This window comes from Triticum urartu, chromosome 3A (assembly GCF_056163025.1).
Source record: "Triticum urartu cultivar PI428250 chromosome 3A, HENAU_Tu73, whole genome shotgun sequence".
Classification (NCBI taxonomy): Eukaryota; Viridiplantae; Streptophyta; class Magnoliopsida; order Poales; family Poaceae; genus Triticum; species Triticum urartu.
The window spans coordinates 24,252,714-24,264,916 of record NC_141875.1 but is presented as its reverse complement, the minus strand read 5'-3'; the positions used below and the strand labels follow the sequence as shown (position 1 = coordinate 24,264,916).

The following is a 12,203-nucleotide window of genomic DNA, read 5'->3' as shown; positions in this document are numbered from 1 at the left end:
TACTAAAGTCCATTTTCGATTGCTTGACACCAATGACATAAAAGATGGCACATTCTGTGTCAAGACTATTTTTTCCCATTAATCTCTAGTGGGTTAGTTTGAGAAAGGGTAAATATAATAAGTAGTAACTTGTAATTTCCTTGTGACATTGTGCATTTTAATTACTCTGTTCGACTCAGCACCCTAGCAGTACCACAAGGCATCAAGGCTGTGGGGGTGTGGTGTGGTGTGGGGACTAGCGGCTCTGAAAGTGTAGTTGCTCACCAACTTAACTAGGTTGATATTTCAAACCGAATAAAAAGTGACAACTTTATGGTACATGAATCTTCCACCCACAACAGAAGAAAAGGAGGTGTTAACAGTGCATTAGTGGCTAATTGAACGGGTCTCACCAATTCGGTTTGGTTTGTAGCAACCAACCCTGCCCCAAGCACTGTAAAGTGCCACCCTAATCATAGTAAGTCCACTAACACCGTACTTGTCTAATTAAACAATTTGTATACGGAGGGCTTGGCACACGGCCAGCCAGCCAGCCAAGTAGCAGCGGACCATCAAGGTGGCAACATGCTGGGCCTGCAACATGTTCTTCACCGGCCACTGGTCAGTCAGCTGCTACTATTGTACTCTATATACATGCGTACAACACGCACCCACGTAGGGTCATTAGTGTAGCACTGGACCGTAGTGCCCCCTCACAAAATTTTATCATGATACAAACCCATAGTTCTCCCCCACTGCCAATTCCAAAATCCAAAGCCCATCCCCAACCCGGCCAGCCTCTTCAGACAGCCTCCTGGAGAGACTACAAAAGAAGAGATATTTTTTTCACCACACTATCCTGACAAGAGCGTGCGTGTGTGTGCGTGAGAGAGAGAGAGAGAGAGAGAGAGAGAGAGATATTTTTTCACCACACTGTCCTAACGAGAGAGTGTGAGACAATGAGGAGGCCGTGTGTAGTAACCGTGCATGTACCGTGCGGTACAAACCTTGCAATATAATTTTTTTACCGGAGAGGTGGGGGCAGCAGGGCAGGCAGGGCGAAGGAGGAGGATGGAAGAGATGGCCCTCCCCTCACGGCCTCACCCATGTGGGAGGGGCAGTGAGATGATAAGAAGAGTGGGGGGAGAGCGGGAGGAAGGAGGAAGGAGTAGTAGAAGTTAGAACCGAACGACACATTCTTAAATGCAGGGAAGGAGGGGTGGCTTCTCCTCCTGCAACGGTACAAGAGCCAACGCCAGCGCCAGCACCACCATCACTTCCCCACTCCTCCACTAGCCACTGCCCCTCCCCCTCCCACACCCACACACACACACGCTCTCTTCCTCCTCCCTCTGCCTCCATTCTCCCATAGAAAGCTTGCGCAGCAGTGGTGGCTCTGCAGAGATGACCAAGGATGAGGACTTCAAGCTGGTCAAGATCCAGGTACCTCCCTCTCCATCCATCCCTCTTGGCACTCTCTCTGTTTATTTCTTTCTTTTCTCTGTAGTGTAGTGTGTGGATTTGTGAGGAGCTCTGCTCAAACTGTTCTTGGTGTGGTGGTGCTTGGGATTGGGAGGGAGCTCATGAACTGTTCTTGTTTCTTGGGGCTTTGCTTGCTTGCCTCCTGCAGACCCATGTCCTGAGGGTGAACATACACTGCGACGGCTGCAAGCACAAGGTCAAGAAGCTGCTCCAGAAGATCGAAGGTACACACACGCCCAGCTAGTGTCCATCGCCTTCCAATCCAATCCAATCCTGCGTGTTCTTTCTGTTGGCTCCTTCCTTCCTGCTGCACATGCGCCATTCTAGCGGTCTAAGCTGCTGGTGGTGCTACTTGTTTCCTGTTGTTGTTATAGCTCCCTCTTTGTTCTCTTTGACGCACGCTTTGCTGTAACTGTTAATAAAGGCCTCAAGCTTTGGGCTTTGCCTGCCCACTTGCATCTGGACCTGAAACCACCCCCACGAGTCTTGCCAAATGCGCTTACACGACAAGAAATCCCTGCTTTTCATGTCGTCAGGGCCATCCTAATTAAATGTTCAGACCGAATCGATGTAGTAAGTAAAGTAGTTATGGATGCTGTGAGTAAATCCTGAGCTAATTGATAGTTAATGAATATGTCCAAAACTCACCCATTATGTAGTAGCTGAGGTGATTGTTGTGTCGAATCTCACAAACGGCTGGTAGGAAATGACACACACAGGATGGATGGATGGATGGATGAACCCCACCCAGACTCACTGCACAAACCTGCAAATCTTGTGATGCTTCATTAGTAATGAGCAGTAGTACTTTGTAATTTACCATGGCTCACGAGCAACCTGTGAACACTCCCTCTCTGCTTTCTGTTCATTGCAGGCGTCTACTCGGTGGCCATCGATGTGGACAACCACAAGGTCACGGTGACTGGCAGCGTCGACTCTGAGACGCTCATCCGGAAGCTCACCAGAGGGGGCAAGCACGCAGAGCTGTGGTCACACCAGAAGGGCGGCAGCGGCAACAACAACCAGGGCCACAAGGGCAATGGCAACAACAACAACAACCAGCAGAAGCAGCAGCAGCAGCAGCAGCAGAAGCAGGCTGCCAATGTGAGCAAGGATGGCGGCGGCAACAAGGGCAACGGCGGGCAGAAGGAGCAGGGCAAGCTTGGTGGCGGAGTTGGGAGCCTCATGCAGGGGCTCAAGGCCTTCAAGAGCCAGCACAGCAAGCACCAGCTCCCTGACCTGAGCTCGGATGACGAAGATGATATGTATGATGATGAGGACGACGAAGACGATGATGAGTTTGACGATGAGTATGAGGACGACCTCCGCTTCCTCGGGGACAAGATGAGCCAGCTCGGCATCCTCAGGCAGCGCGCCGAGGCTGCGGCGGCGATCAACACCAAGAACAAAAACGGCGGCAATGCCGCCAATGTCGGCGGCAAGAAAGGCGCCCCAGCAGGGAACAACCACCATCAGAACAACCAGAACCAGAAGATGAACATGGGCGCGGCGGCAGGGAATGCCAAGATGGGGAATGGCGCTCAGAAGAACACTGGCGGCATCGGTGGCCTGATGGGCCTGAACCATGGCCTGGGGGCTGGCGGTGCTGCTCCTGGCATACAGGGCTACACAGGCGGCGGCTTCAGCCACCCTTCCTCCTACGGTGCCGCCGGCTACGGAGGGCTCCAGCAGCAGCAGCAGAACGGCAACCTGATGGCGAGCATGCAGGGGTACCACAACAACCCGGCGGCGGCCGCGGCGATGATGAACAACCTGAGGGGCAACATGATGATGCACCAGCCGCAGCCGCAGCCGCAGATGATGTACCACCGGTCTCCGCAGATCAGCCCTTACACGGCCTACTACAACCCATACAGCTACTACTACCAGCAGCCCGGCGGCGGCGGCGGCGGCGGCTCCTCCGCCTACCACCCCGGCGGCGGCACCGGCGACGTCGAGACCATGTTCAGCGACGAGAACACCAAGGGCTGTGCCATCATGTAGTAGGATTGTAGTTAGCGGTGTCAAGAGTCACAATGTAGAGCTTGGGCGATGAGGAGTGGTAGCGGTCAATGGTGATGCAGTCGTACTATGTTTTTTCCACTAGTATTTTGCTGCCTTTATGTTTTTCTCGTGTATCAAGAATGAATGAATCATGGGTGTTGACTTGGGATGATGCGCTGTTTGAAACTGAATGAAGGCAGTGGTGGCACTTCAGAGGATGATGATCAAGCTGTGTAGTGTAATTAATTACCTTTGACTGCCTTGTGCTTTGGCCATGCCCTCTGAGGCCATGACCAAACTGTTTATTTAGTGTAATTACCTTTGCTGTGCTGAGTAGTTGTCAGTACTGGGGTGCTGTATCGCTGGCAGAAATTGTCCCACACCGTCCAAAGGAGGATCATCATCATGCCACATGAGTGAGGCCGGTGAGCATGCCATGTGAACAGAAAATAAACATTAGCATGTACTAGTAAATTAAGCACAGGCTACAGAGGACTGGACTGGGCAATTTTAAGCCATGACACCGTATCTTATAGTACCATAAACAATTTCTCAGGGCAGTGTTCTGGGTGGCGAAATACTGTCGAGAGAATAGGAGAGGAGTTATACATTGCAAATGGATTCCAAGAACCAAGAGGAAACCTGCACACCTGTGACATTGGAGATCATTCAGTTAAGGAACGATTACTGAGGGAGGAGGAGTCCATTGGGGCTTCAAAAAAGCTGTGGCCTGCTAAAACCAAAGGCGGCCAATTATGATAGAATTTCATGATGAAAGTTTATGCTGGAAAAGGTGGTTGAAAATGAATGCGGACATGATTGTAATATGTAGCCCCCTTCATGAGCACATTGGTCCCTAACCAAAATGAATTCTGATCTCCTCAAAGATTTTGCCAGACTATATAGTACAGAGTTCATAATGGCCATCTCCCACCAATATGCGAAATACAGATCAGTGTTCAGAAAAAGCAAATATGAGGTGGTATACAGTGTTATCTGTTTTTCAAGCAGTTAGCTAACTGTATCTTTTTGAAGTAGTGCACAGTATGCAGTTGAGTGCCCTTTATAAGAATGTATTAGGGTTCTCGGGAAAGGAAATTGCTCTGTGGAGAGATTTGTTTAATCCTCGATCTCTGGGTTTAACTGGAAGTGATGGTGATTATAATATTGCAAGCACTTAACACGGGCGTGCAGCGAACACCCCTAACAGCAGAGATGGTCAACTCAACGCGAGATCCAGAGGGGAAGAATAGACCAATTGGCAAGTGCAGAGCTACCTGCAGGGTAAGAAATTCTATGAATCACAGTTGGTGCAAGCATAAAACCTAGCATAGTAGTAACTGTAAGGCAAAAGAATTACAGGAGGAGAAATTCCATGAACTGCAGTTGCTGATGAAGCAGCAGGGGTTAAAGACATTTCCATGATAACATGTACACAAATAATTTATCTGAAGAGGAGTATGTACATTAACAATGCCACTGATCCCCACGAACAAGTTAATAAATTCCCAGGCCCAGATTCCCATCTCACCAATTTTTTTGTTTTTTGTTTTGTTTTGCAAATCCCCATCTCACCAAACTGATGGTCCTAAAATCGAAATGGCAGAGGACAAAGCCATATGCAGGCACCAAACAAAGCCAAAATCCAGGTCACTCACAGCCCCATTTTCCTTTCCATTACAGAGCTAGCGAAAGGCCACGAGCCACTTCCCATATTGGTGCCCAACACACTAGCTTTGCGGGAAAGAAGTTTTTTGCCCGAACAGAAAAAAGATCCGTGAAAGATAGGCACCACCACCCACCACGCTGCTGCTGAGGCTGATATAAAGCTTTCTCGTCATTTCAGTCAACATATTCCCTCACGCTCACGCACACATACACATGTGAGAGTGAGACCCAGGTACAGCAGGCAGGCCTCGAGGGCACGTACAATGGTGGCATATGAATACATATGCTCCATGACAAAAAGTAATTTGAGACATCTACATTTATTCTTTCTCCTCGATGCAAGCTACCACTAGTGGGCCTCATTAAGAAATAGAAAATAAAGACTTTAGTACACATGCATCTCTACTTTTCATTCCAACCTTTTCAGCTTTTGTCACCGGACCATACTTTTTCTCTTCAAGCACCCGTCTCCTGGAGAGGATCCCGCTTCCCTATCCGAACCTACTTTACGTCATATCCGATCCTACATGACATGCGAGGCATCACCTTGAGGCTATGCATTGTACATGACCTCATCAACCAGGCAGCAGCGAGAAGAGGGACCAGAAGAGAAAAGGGGGGTGGGCAAAAGCTGGAGCTCGGCTGAGCGAGGGCATGGAGAAAGCCCAGCACAGCACAGTGAATGAACTCGAACGCAAAAGACCATCTTTAGCCTTTAGCAGGCAGCTTTGGTGGTGTCATTAGAGTACCAGTAGGTTATTCACCTGCTTTTAGTACAAGGGATTATGATGACAGCGGCATGAAAAGGAGTGGCCAATGCTGAGGCTTTGGGGCAGCCGGGACTGCAGAGGGGCATGTCTTTTTTGACCCGAGGTTGCCCAGCACAGTGAACTGGTGCTTGCAGCTACCAAGAAAACTTGGCCCCTGCAGCATGGACAAAGGAAGCAAAGAGCCATTGGGGTAAGCGATGGCGTTTCTTTCCTGCTATGCAGCACTCACCTCTTGAATAGGCATGCTGGAGCTTTGCTTCAGAGCTTTTGGTAATTGGGTGGTAGCTGTGCATTTATATATTTTCCCCAAAAAAGCTAAGTTGAGGGATTTTACTGTGCACCAACATTGTAGTGAGGTGGTTGCATTTCTGGAATTTTGCACAGTTTGTTTTGGTGAAGAGGTTAGAATCCAATTAATATGACATAAATGAACTAGCTAAACGGACTCAAATTTGAGGAAGCTCACTGAAACTACCTCTAAAAACCAAGAACCCAAATAGAAGGCTTATAACGATAAAAATCTTTTCATAAGAATCCATAAGAAAATCCTAAGTCATGATTGCAGAAGTACTTAACTTATTCAATTGATGAAGGACAACCATCATACTGAAAGCAATCCTAGTACTAAAACAATTAAACAAACCTCGGTTAAAAGTAATGTGTCTTTTCTCACCTAAACCCCATAGATGAATCTTCAGTGCATATTTTGCCTTTTCATTCTCTCGTAAAAGTGAAAAATAAAACTAGGCTTCTATCAAACTAGTCTGAAAGCTTTAGAAAAAGGAGCAATAGGCGTGGAGCCAGCTGAGCATAATACCCATCCAGGAAGCTTCAGAACAATATGCTTTTCAAGCCCTACTAATAGCATTTGAACAGTAACAACAGGCTGAAGAATTTAAAAACTGATTCTTCGGTCGTGCTTCCAGATAAGAAGCTTAGCACGCCGACGCTTATAGTACTGTTTGGGTACAACCAATTAAATATGGAAAGGGCTATAATTGAGGCCAGATGGGTGGATAAAATAAGGTTAACTAGGAGGATGCACGAGCACTTACCTGCATGATTCCACACGAAGCTTCCTTTCCTTTGCTCAATTCCTCTTCCTGAAAGGCGGAACTAAACAAATCCAGGTAAACTCTCAGCATGTTACTCTTCGACAACCCCAATAATCTTCCAGATCAAAATATTCCATTTTTTAATTAATAGATCAATCAATCTTTGACTGTTCTTGTCGATTTCACTACTTAACTATGCTGAGAAGGTAACTTCTTGTCTTCTCATACCATATTTATGTACTAGAGTAGATAGTAGATAGTACAGAGTAAGGGGGTGGCATACTGAAAGCTCCAAAGTTCAGTCGCCGACAGAATACTATGCACATCTATAGCCAGTGGACAGCGAGTTTATGAGCATGGTTAGTGTGACAATCTGATCCAGCTAGCAAATAAAAGCAAGCCAGGTTGAGCAGCTTTGGACTGTTCTGGAACAGATTCAAGTTTTTTAACATGCAAACTGAATCTCTCCAGTGTCCAGCCTATCAAACATAGTGTAGTGGAATGACAACAGTCTGCACAAGGTTAGCATTAGCACGCTAGAATGTGCGCCAGCAGTACTCCAACCAAAGAGGTAACATTCGATCATACTCTAATCACCTAAAACAGATTATTTGGAGTTTGAACATAGCGCAGATAAAATAATCAAGAGCATAGGTGTACCATGTAAGAAAACAGCAAGTGTAAATCTACATTTCCTCATCCCAAGCATGTCCACCACTCAATAAATACAAAAAGAGGAAGAAAAGACAGCCAAAGAAACATAATGCATCATGCATAACTCCAATCTAAACAGCGGAATGGGCCTATATGTCGTATATAGGAACCATTGTGTAAAGGAAACTATAGCTAGTCATGCAATAAGAAGGGAGACAAGTGTTTCAAGCTTCTGATGCTGTAGGAACACAAGTCTGAGTTGGAAAGTCTGACCTCAGTAATACTTAGCAGCAACACCAGGTTGTCAACAGTAATTAGCATCTAATATTACCAATCCACTCGCACATCAAGCAAGTATTTCAAAGGAATTTGATTAGTTTCCTTAGATAAAAGAGAAGCATGCTAGAGCAACAATTTGAGTACATCATTTCCACCTAGCTGCAAGTCATTTACAGTGTAAACGGATAGAATCACGTCCCGGCTTGCTGAATTAAAATAGATTACTGAAATCGGACCCCATTTGCTTGGCAAACAGAACATACATTGAAATGATATGGACAGAGGTACTTTTCTTAAGTACTTCTGTCATGTTACAGAAGATAGTCATTGTAGATCACAACACTACAGATAACTTGACCACCGTTTGAAGAGAGCATTCTGGAAGAGAAATACATTACTGTCGACTTTCTCCAGCTCAACGTTTGTCATTTTTCCTCTTCCTTGATTGTGCTTTCTGCCATTTCTTCTTAGGCACTAACTTACTCTTAGGCTTTAACTTTAACTCTGGAGAAAAATTGAAATTTGGGTCTCTCATGCGTGCTTGTATATCCTTGAAGAACTGGATATTGAGCTTCTTTGGTCCGCCCTCCCGCAGCTCTGCATACTCTGGTCCTGAAACAATGTTCTCAAATGCTCCAATCAGGATATCTATATCAGTGACAACATCAAATACGTTAATGTAGCGTCCGTCAGGCCCTTTTTTCAACTTCTTGAGAGCATTTTCTACAGCAAGTTTTCTTGCTTGCTTTCCTGGCGAGAGTTCTGGTGGTTCCTTCTCGGCTTTCAACAGCTCAGAGATTGTGCGGTATTTAGGTGTCTCATCAAATTCAAACACCTTATCTATATATGAATCACTGCGTTCATTGGGATGTGGCTCAGTAGGGATATCATTGTCATCGTCTTCTTCACTGCCACTCCAGAGATTCATATCGTCTTCATCGCTCTCAGGGCATATACTTCTTAACTCGTCACTGTCATCACCATCAATGAGGTTAGCATTTTCCTTGGCTTGCTTCTTCACTTTCTTGATTTCCCTCTCCATTTTTGTATCATTCTCCTTCTCCTCATCCTCGTCTTCACTGGCAGTCCATAGGCAGTCCTCCTCATCAACATTCTCCTGCCAAGCTTTCCTGAACTCTTCATCACCTGGCCTTCTTTTACCAAACAGATCGTAGTGTGAGCGATCATCAGCAAAGAACCGTGATCCTGGACAAAATATAAGGCCTTTCAGTATAATTTCGTTTGCAGGCACACAATTGTACTCGGCATGGATTTTGTACAAAAGTAATTCATCGACATGAAGAATGTCACCAAGTGGACCTATTAGATCATCCACCACTAGTTATGGTAGCACCATACCAGGCATATCTTCCATACAATAAGTGAAAAAGATATAAAATCACTGGAAACATTAGGAATAACACCATAAGCATTGACTAAAAGGATGGCAGCCTCGTACTCTCATGACTTTATATGATGAAGATGCATATTACTTCCCATACAAAAACACTGCAAGTCAGAATATAGTTTATACGATATAATATGCAAAGTGCATCAGGTAATTCACGGACACAGAAATTAAAAAATATCTGAAACCGGGTATTGTATGAGAGCATTTGATTGCTGAAAGATCATCTGTGTGATGTACATTTCAGCACTAGGTTCTCAGGTTATGCACTATGTAATTCACATCTGCAACATGGGAATCATATCTGTCTCATCTGTCTGTCTCGGGAAATAAGCACAGTATTGTTTTATCTTCAGATCTATACAGAGACACTGACTAAAAGGATGGCAACATAGTACTCCCATGCTTTTATATGATGAAGATGCATGTTACTCCCTCCGTTCTGAAATAACTAATGTGGTTTTAGTTAGTTGAAACTGAACTAAAACCACGCTAGTTATTTCCAAACGGAGGGAGTACTTCCCATATACAAACACTGCAAGTCAGAATACAGCTTAGAAGCTATAATATGCACTAAGTGCATCAGGCAATTCACGGATACAGAAATTACAAAATGTCTGAAACCGGTTATCATATTAGGACACTTGACTGCCTGAGAAATCATCTGTGTGAGATGTCCATTTCAGCATCTCAGGTTATGTGTTATCCAATTCTCATCTGCAAATTGGTAATCATATTGATCTCATCTGTCTTTCTAGGAAAACAAGCATAGTATTGATTTATCTTCAGGCCCTGTACAGAGACACTGACAGCATCTCTTCTCAACCTCGAGCCATACAGCAGAACCAAGCATGCGCAAATTTAGCACAAGCACGGGGCGTGCAGTCCCTACATCCTAGAGCTCCGGTCAGTAGGTTTAACTAGATAGCGTATCAACACATATGTGTCTGTGACGATGCGGCGCAGAAAATTCAGAAACCATTTGCGGTTGCAGTGCGACAACAAGCCGACGGGGTTCACCTGACCGGAGGGGGGGAGGGGAGGGGGCGAATCCGGAGAGGCCGCACCTTGGGGAGCCCAGAGCGGGGGAGACGGGGCGGGGCCGCGGGCCAGGCGGCGGGTGGCGGCGAGAGCCGGCGAGGGATGGGGCGCCGGGCAGCGCGCGCCGAGGCGGAGGTGCGGGAGGAGGTGGCTGGCGAGGAGGCGGCGAGCCATGGGCGGGGCGGGAGGTGGGGTGGGGGTGGGGTGGCGCTACCGTGGGGCGCCCATGGAGGTCGGGAGGAGGTTTTACAGGAAGGAACGCGCCGGGAGGGGAGAAGAGGGCGGCAGCAGAGTGGGCGTGGAGGTGGAAATGGGCCTGCTTCGTGATGGGTCAAGGCCTGGCGTTGCTCAAATGCGACCCAACTCATGAAAATGTCTCTCCCTAAAAGATCATGGGAAATGTCGAAATCACTAATCAGGCTGGTCATAGTGGGAATAACATAGATAGTAACTTAAGTGCCACATAAACAAAAATGATGAGATGGCAAATAGTTAATGAGGAGAGAGGCAAATAGAGTAACATAACATGTTACCATCACATAGCGCCCCCTAATGCAAAATGAGTCTACAAAACAATAAATGAAGATATCTATGTTACTACACATATGACAGTACCCATTAGGAAGGTAGTAACATATGCGTGTTCTAAGTTACTCTTCACTATGATCAGCCTTAAGGAGTACTCGTTGCAAAGATCACTCCAATAGTTGCGACAAGTGGCGCACATGCAACGCGTCACTTGTCGCAAACTGGGAGTTCTTTCTTTTTTCATAGATCCATTTATTCAAAACGTTTTATCTCTCAAACCGTGCATCCAAATCTTGAACCGCTTACACCGTTGGATTACTCGCATCGAGATCTTCAAAACTAGATCTCATGTTGATAGGTTTTGACGGATTTTTTTCACGAAAAAAACAAACCGGGAGCACGGATTTGTTCCCTTTTCGAAAGAGGCATGTCCGTGCCTCTCATGAAATCACAACTGTGCCTCTCGCGGAAGCAAAACCATGACTCTCGCGGAAGAGAAAAAAAAGAGAAAACGTGTTTTTTTTCGTTTTCGAGGAGGCATGGCCGTGACTCTCGTGAAAGCACAACCGTGACTCTTGCGGAAGCAAAACCATGACTCTCACGAAAAAAAACAGAAAACACGTTTTTTTCCTTTCCGAGAGGCACGGCCGTGACTCTCGCGAAAACACAACCATGCTTCTCGCGGAAGCAAAACCGTGACTCGCGAAAAAAAAACAGAAAACGTGGTTTTTTTCCCGTTTCCGAGAGACACGGCCGTGACTCTCGTGAAAGCACAACCATGACTCTTGCGGAAGCAAAACCGTGACTCTCGCGAAAGAAAATAAATAGAAAACATGTTTTTTTCCTTTCTGAGAGGCATGGCCGTGACTCTCGCGAAAGCACAACCATGCTTCTCGCGGAAGCAAAACCGTGGCTCTCATGAAAGAAAAAAAAACAGAAAACGCGTTTTTTCCCGTTTCTAAGAGGCACGGCCGTGACTCTCGCGAAAGAAAAAAAAACAAAAAACACGTTTTTTTTGTTTTCGAGAGGCACGGCCGTGACTCTCGCGAAAGCAAAACCGTACCTCTCGCGGAAGCAAAACCGTAACTCTCATGAAAGGAAAAAAAAAGAAAACGCGTTTTTCGCGCAAAATATTTTTTTCAATTTTTTTGATTGAAAAGCTAAGAAAGACCAGTGGAAAACCAAAACGTCGAAAAAACCCCAAAAAACCATTTAAAAATCCGAAAACGCGTGCGAAAAAAAAACAAAATCTGGAGGGAGCGCCCAGAACGCGACACGTGATGAATGGCTGAGAGCGTGCTAAGTGCCGCTGATCGTTGCGAGGCTCCTGAAGAA

The 12,203-nt window shown here is 46.1% G+C and overlaps 2 protein-coding genes across 2 annotated transcripts; one reads left to right on the top strand and one right to left on the bottom strand.

The window, feature by feature from the left end:
* Positions 1 to 1,112: 1,112 nt before the first annotated feature.
* On the top strand, positions 1,113 to 3,634 carry LOC125542459 (uncharacterized). The gene is made up of 3 exons (XM_048705505.2): positions 1,113 to 1,422; positions 1,610 to 1,685; positions 2,336 to 3,634. Exons 1-3 carry the CDS (start codon positions 1,384 to 1,386, stop codon positions 3,463 to 3,465), a joined length of 1,245 nt encoding a protein of 414 aa, XP_048561462.2. The 5' UTR covers positions 1,113 to 1,383; the 3' UTR covers positions 3,466 to 3,634.
* A 4,445-nt stretch (positions 3,635 to 8,079) lies between these two features.
* LOC125542457 (glutamyl-tRNA (Gln) amidotransferase subunit C) lies at positions 8,080 to 10,562 on the bottom strand. Its single transcript, XM_048705504.2, has 2 exons — positions 10,367 to 10,562; positions 8,080 to 9,097 (listed from the first exon to the last, which is right to left on the bottom strand). Exons 1-2 carry the CDS (start codon positions 10,512 to 10,514, stop codon positions 8,307 to 8,309), a joined length of 939 nt encoding a protein of 312 aa, XP_048561461.1. The 5' UTR covers positions 10,515 to 10,562; the 3' UTR covers positions 8,080 to 8,306.
* Positions 10,563 to 12,203: the final 1,641 nt, after the last annotated feature.

Bases quoted from the DNA above. Each gene is read 5' to 3' on its own strand.
- LOC125542459 (XM_048705505.2), top strand. From the start codon at position 1,384: ATGACCAAGGATGAGGACTTCAAGCTGGTCAAGATCCAG. The intron at 1,423-1,609 runs GTACCTCCCTCT...TGCCTCCTGCAG, and splicing joins TCAAGCTGGTCAAGATCCAG to ACCCATGTCCTGAGGGTGAA. The intron at 1,686-2,335 runs GTACACACACGC...TGTTCATTGCAG, and splicing joins GCTGCTCCAGAAGATCGAAG to GCGTCTACTCGGTGGCCATC.
- LOC125542457 (XM_048705504.2), bottom strand. From the start codon at position 10,514: ATGGCTCGCCGCCTCCTCGCCAGCCACCTCCTCCCGCACCTCCGCCTC. The intron at 9,098-10,366 runs GTGCGGCCTCTC...TATTTTGTCCAG, and splicing joins CCCGCTCTGGGCTCCCCAAG to GATCACGGTTCTTTGCTGAT.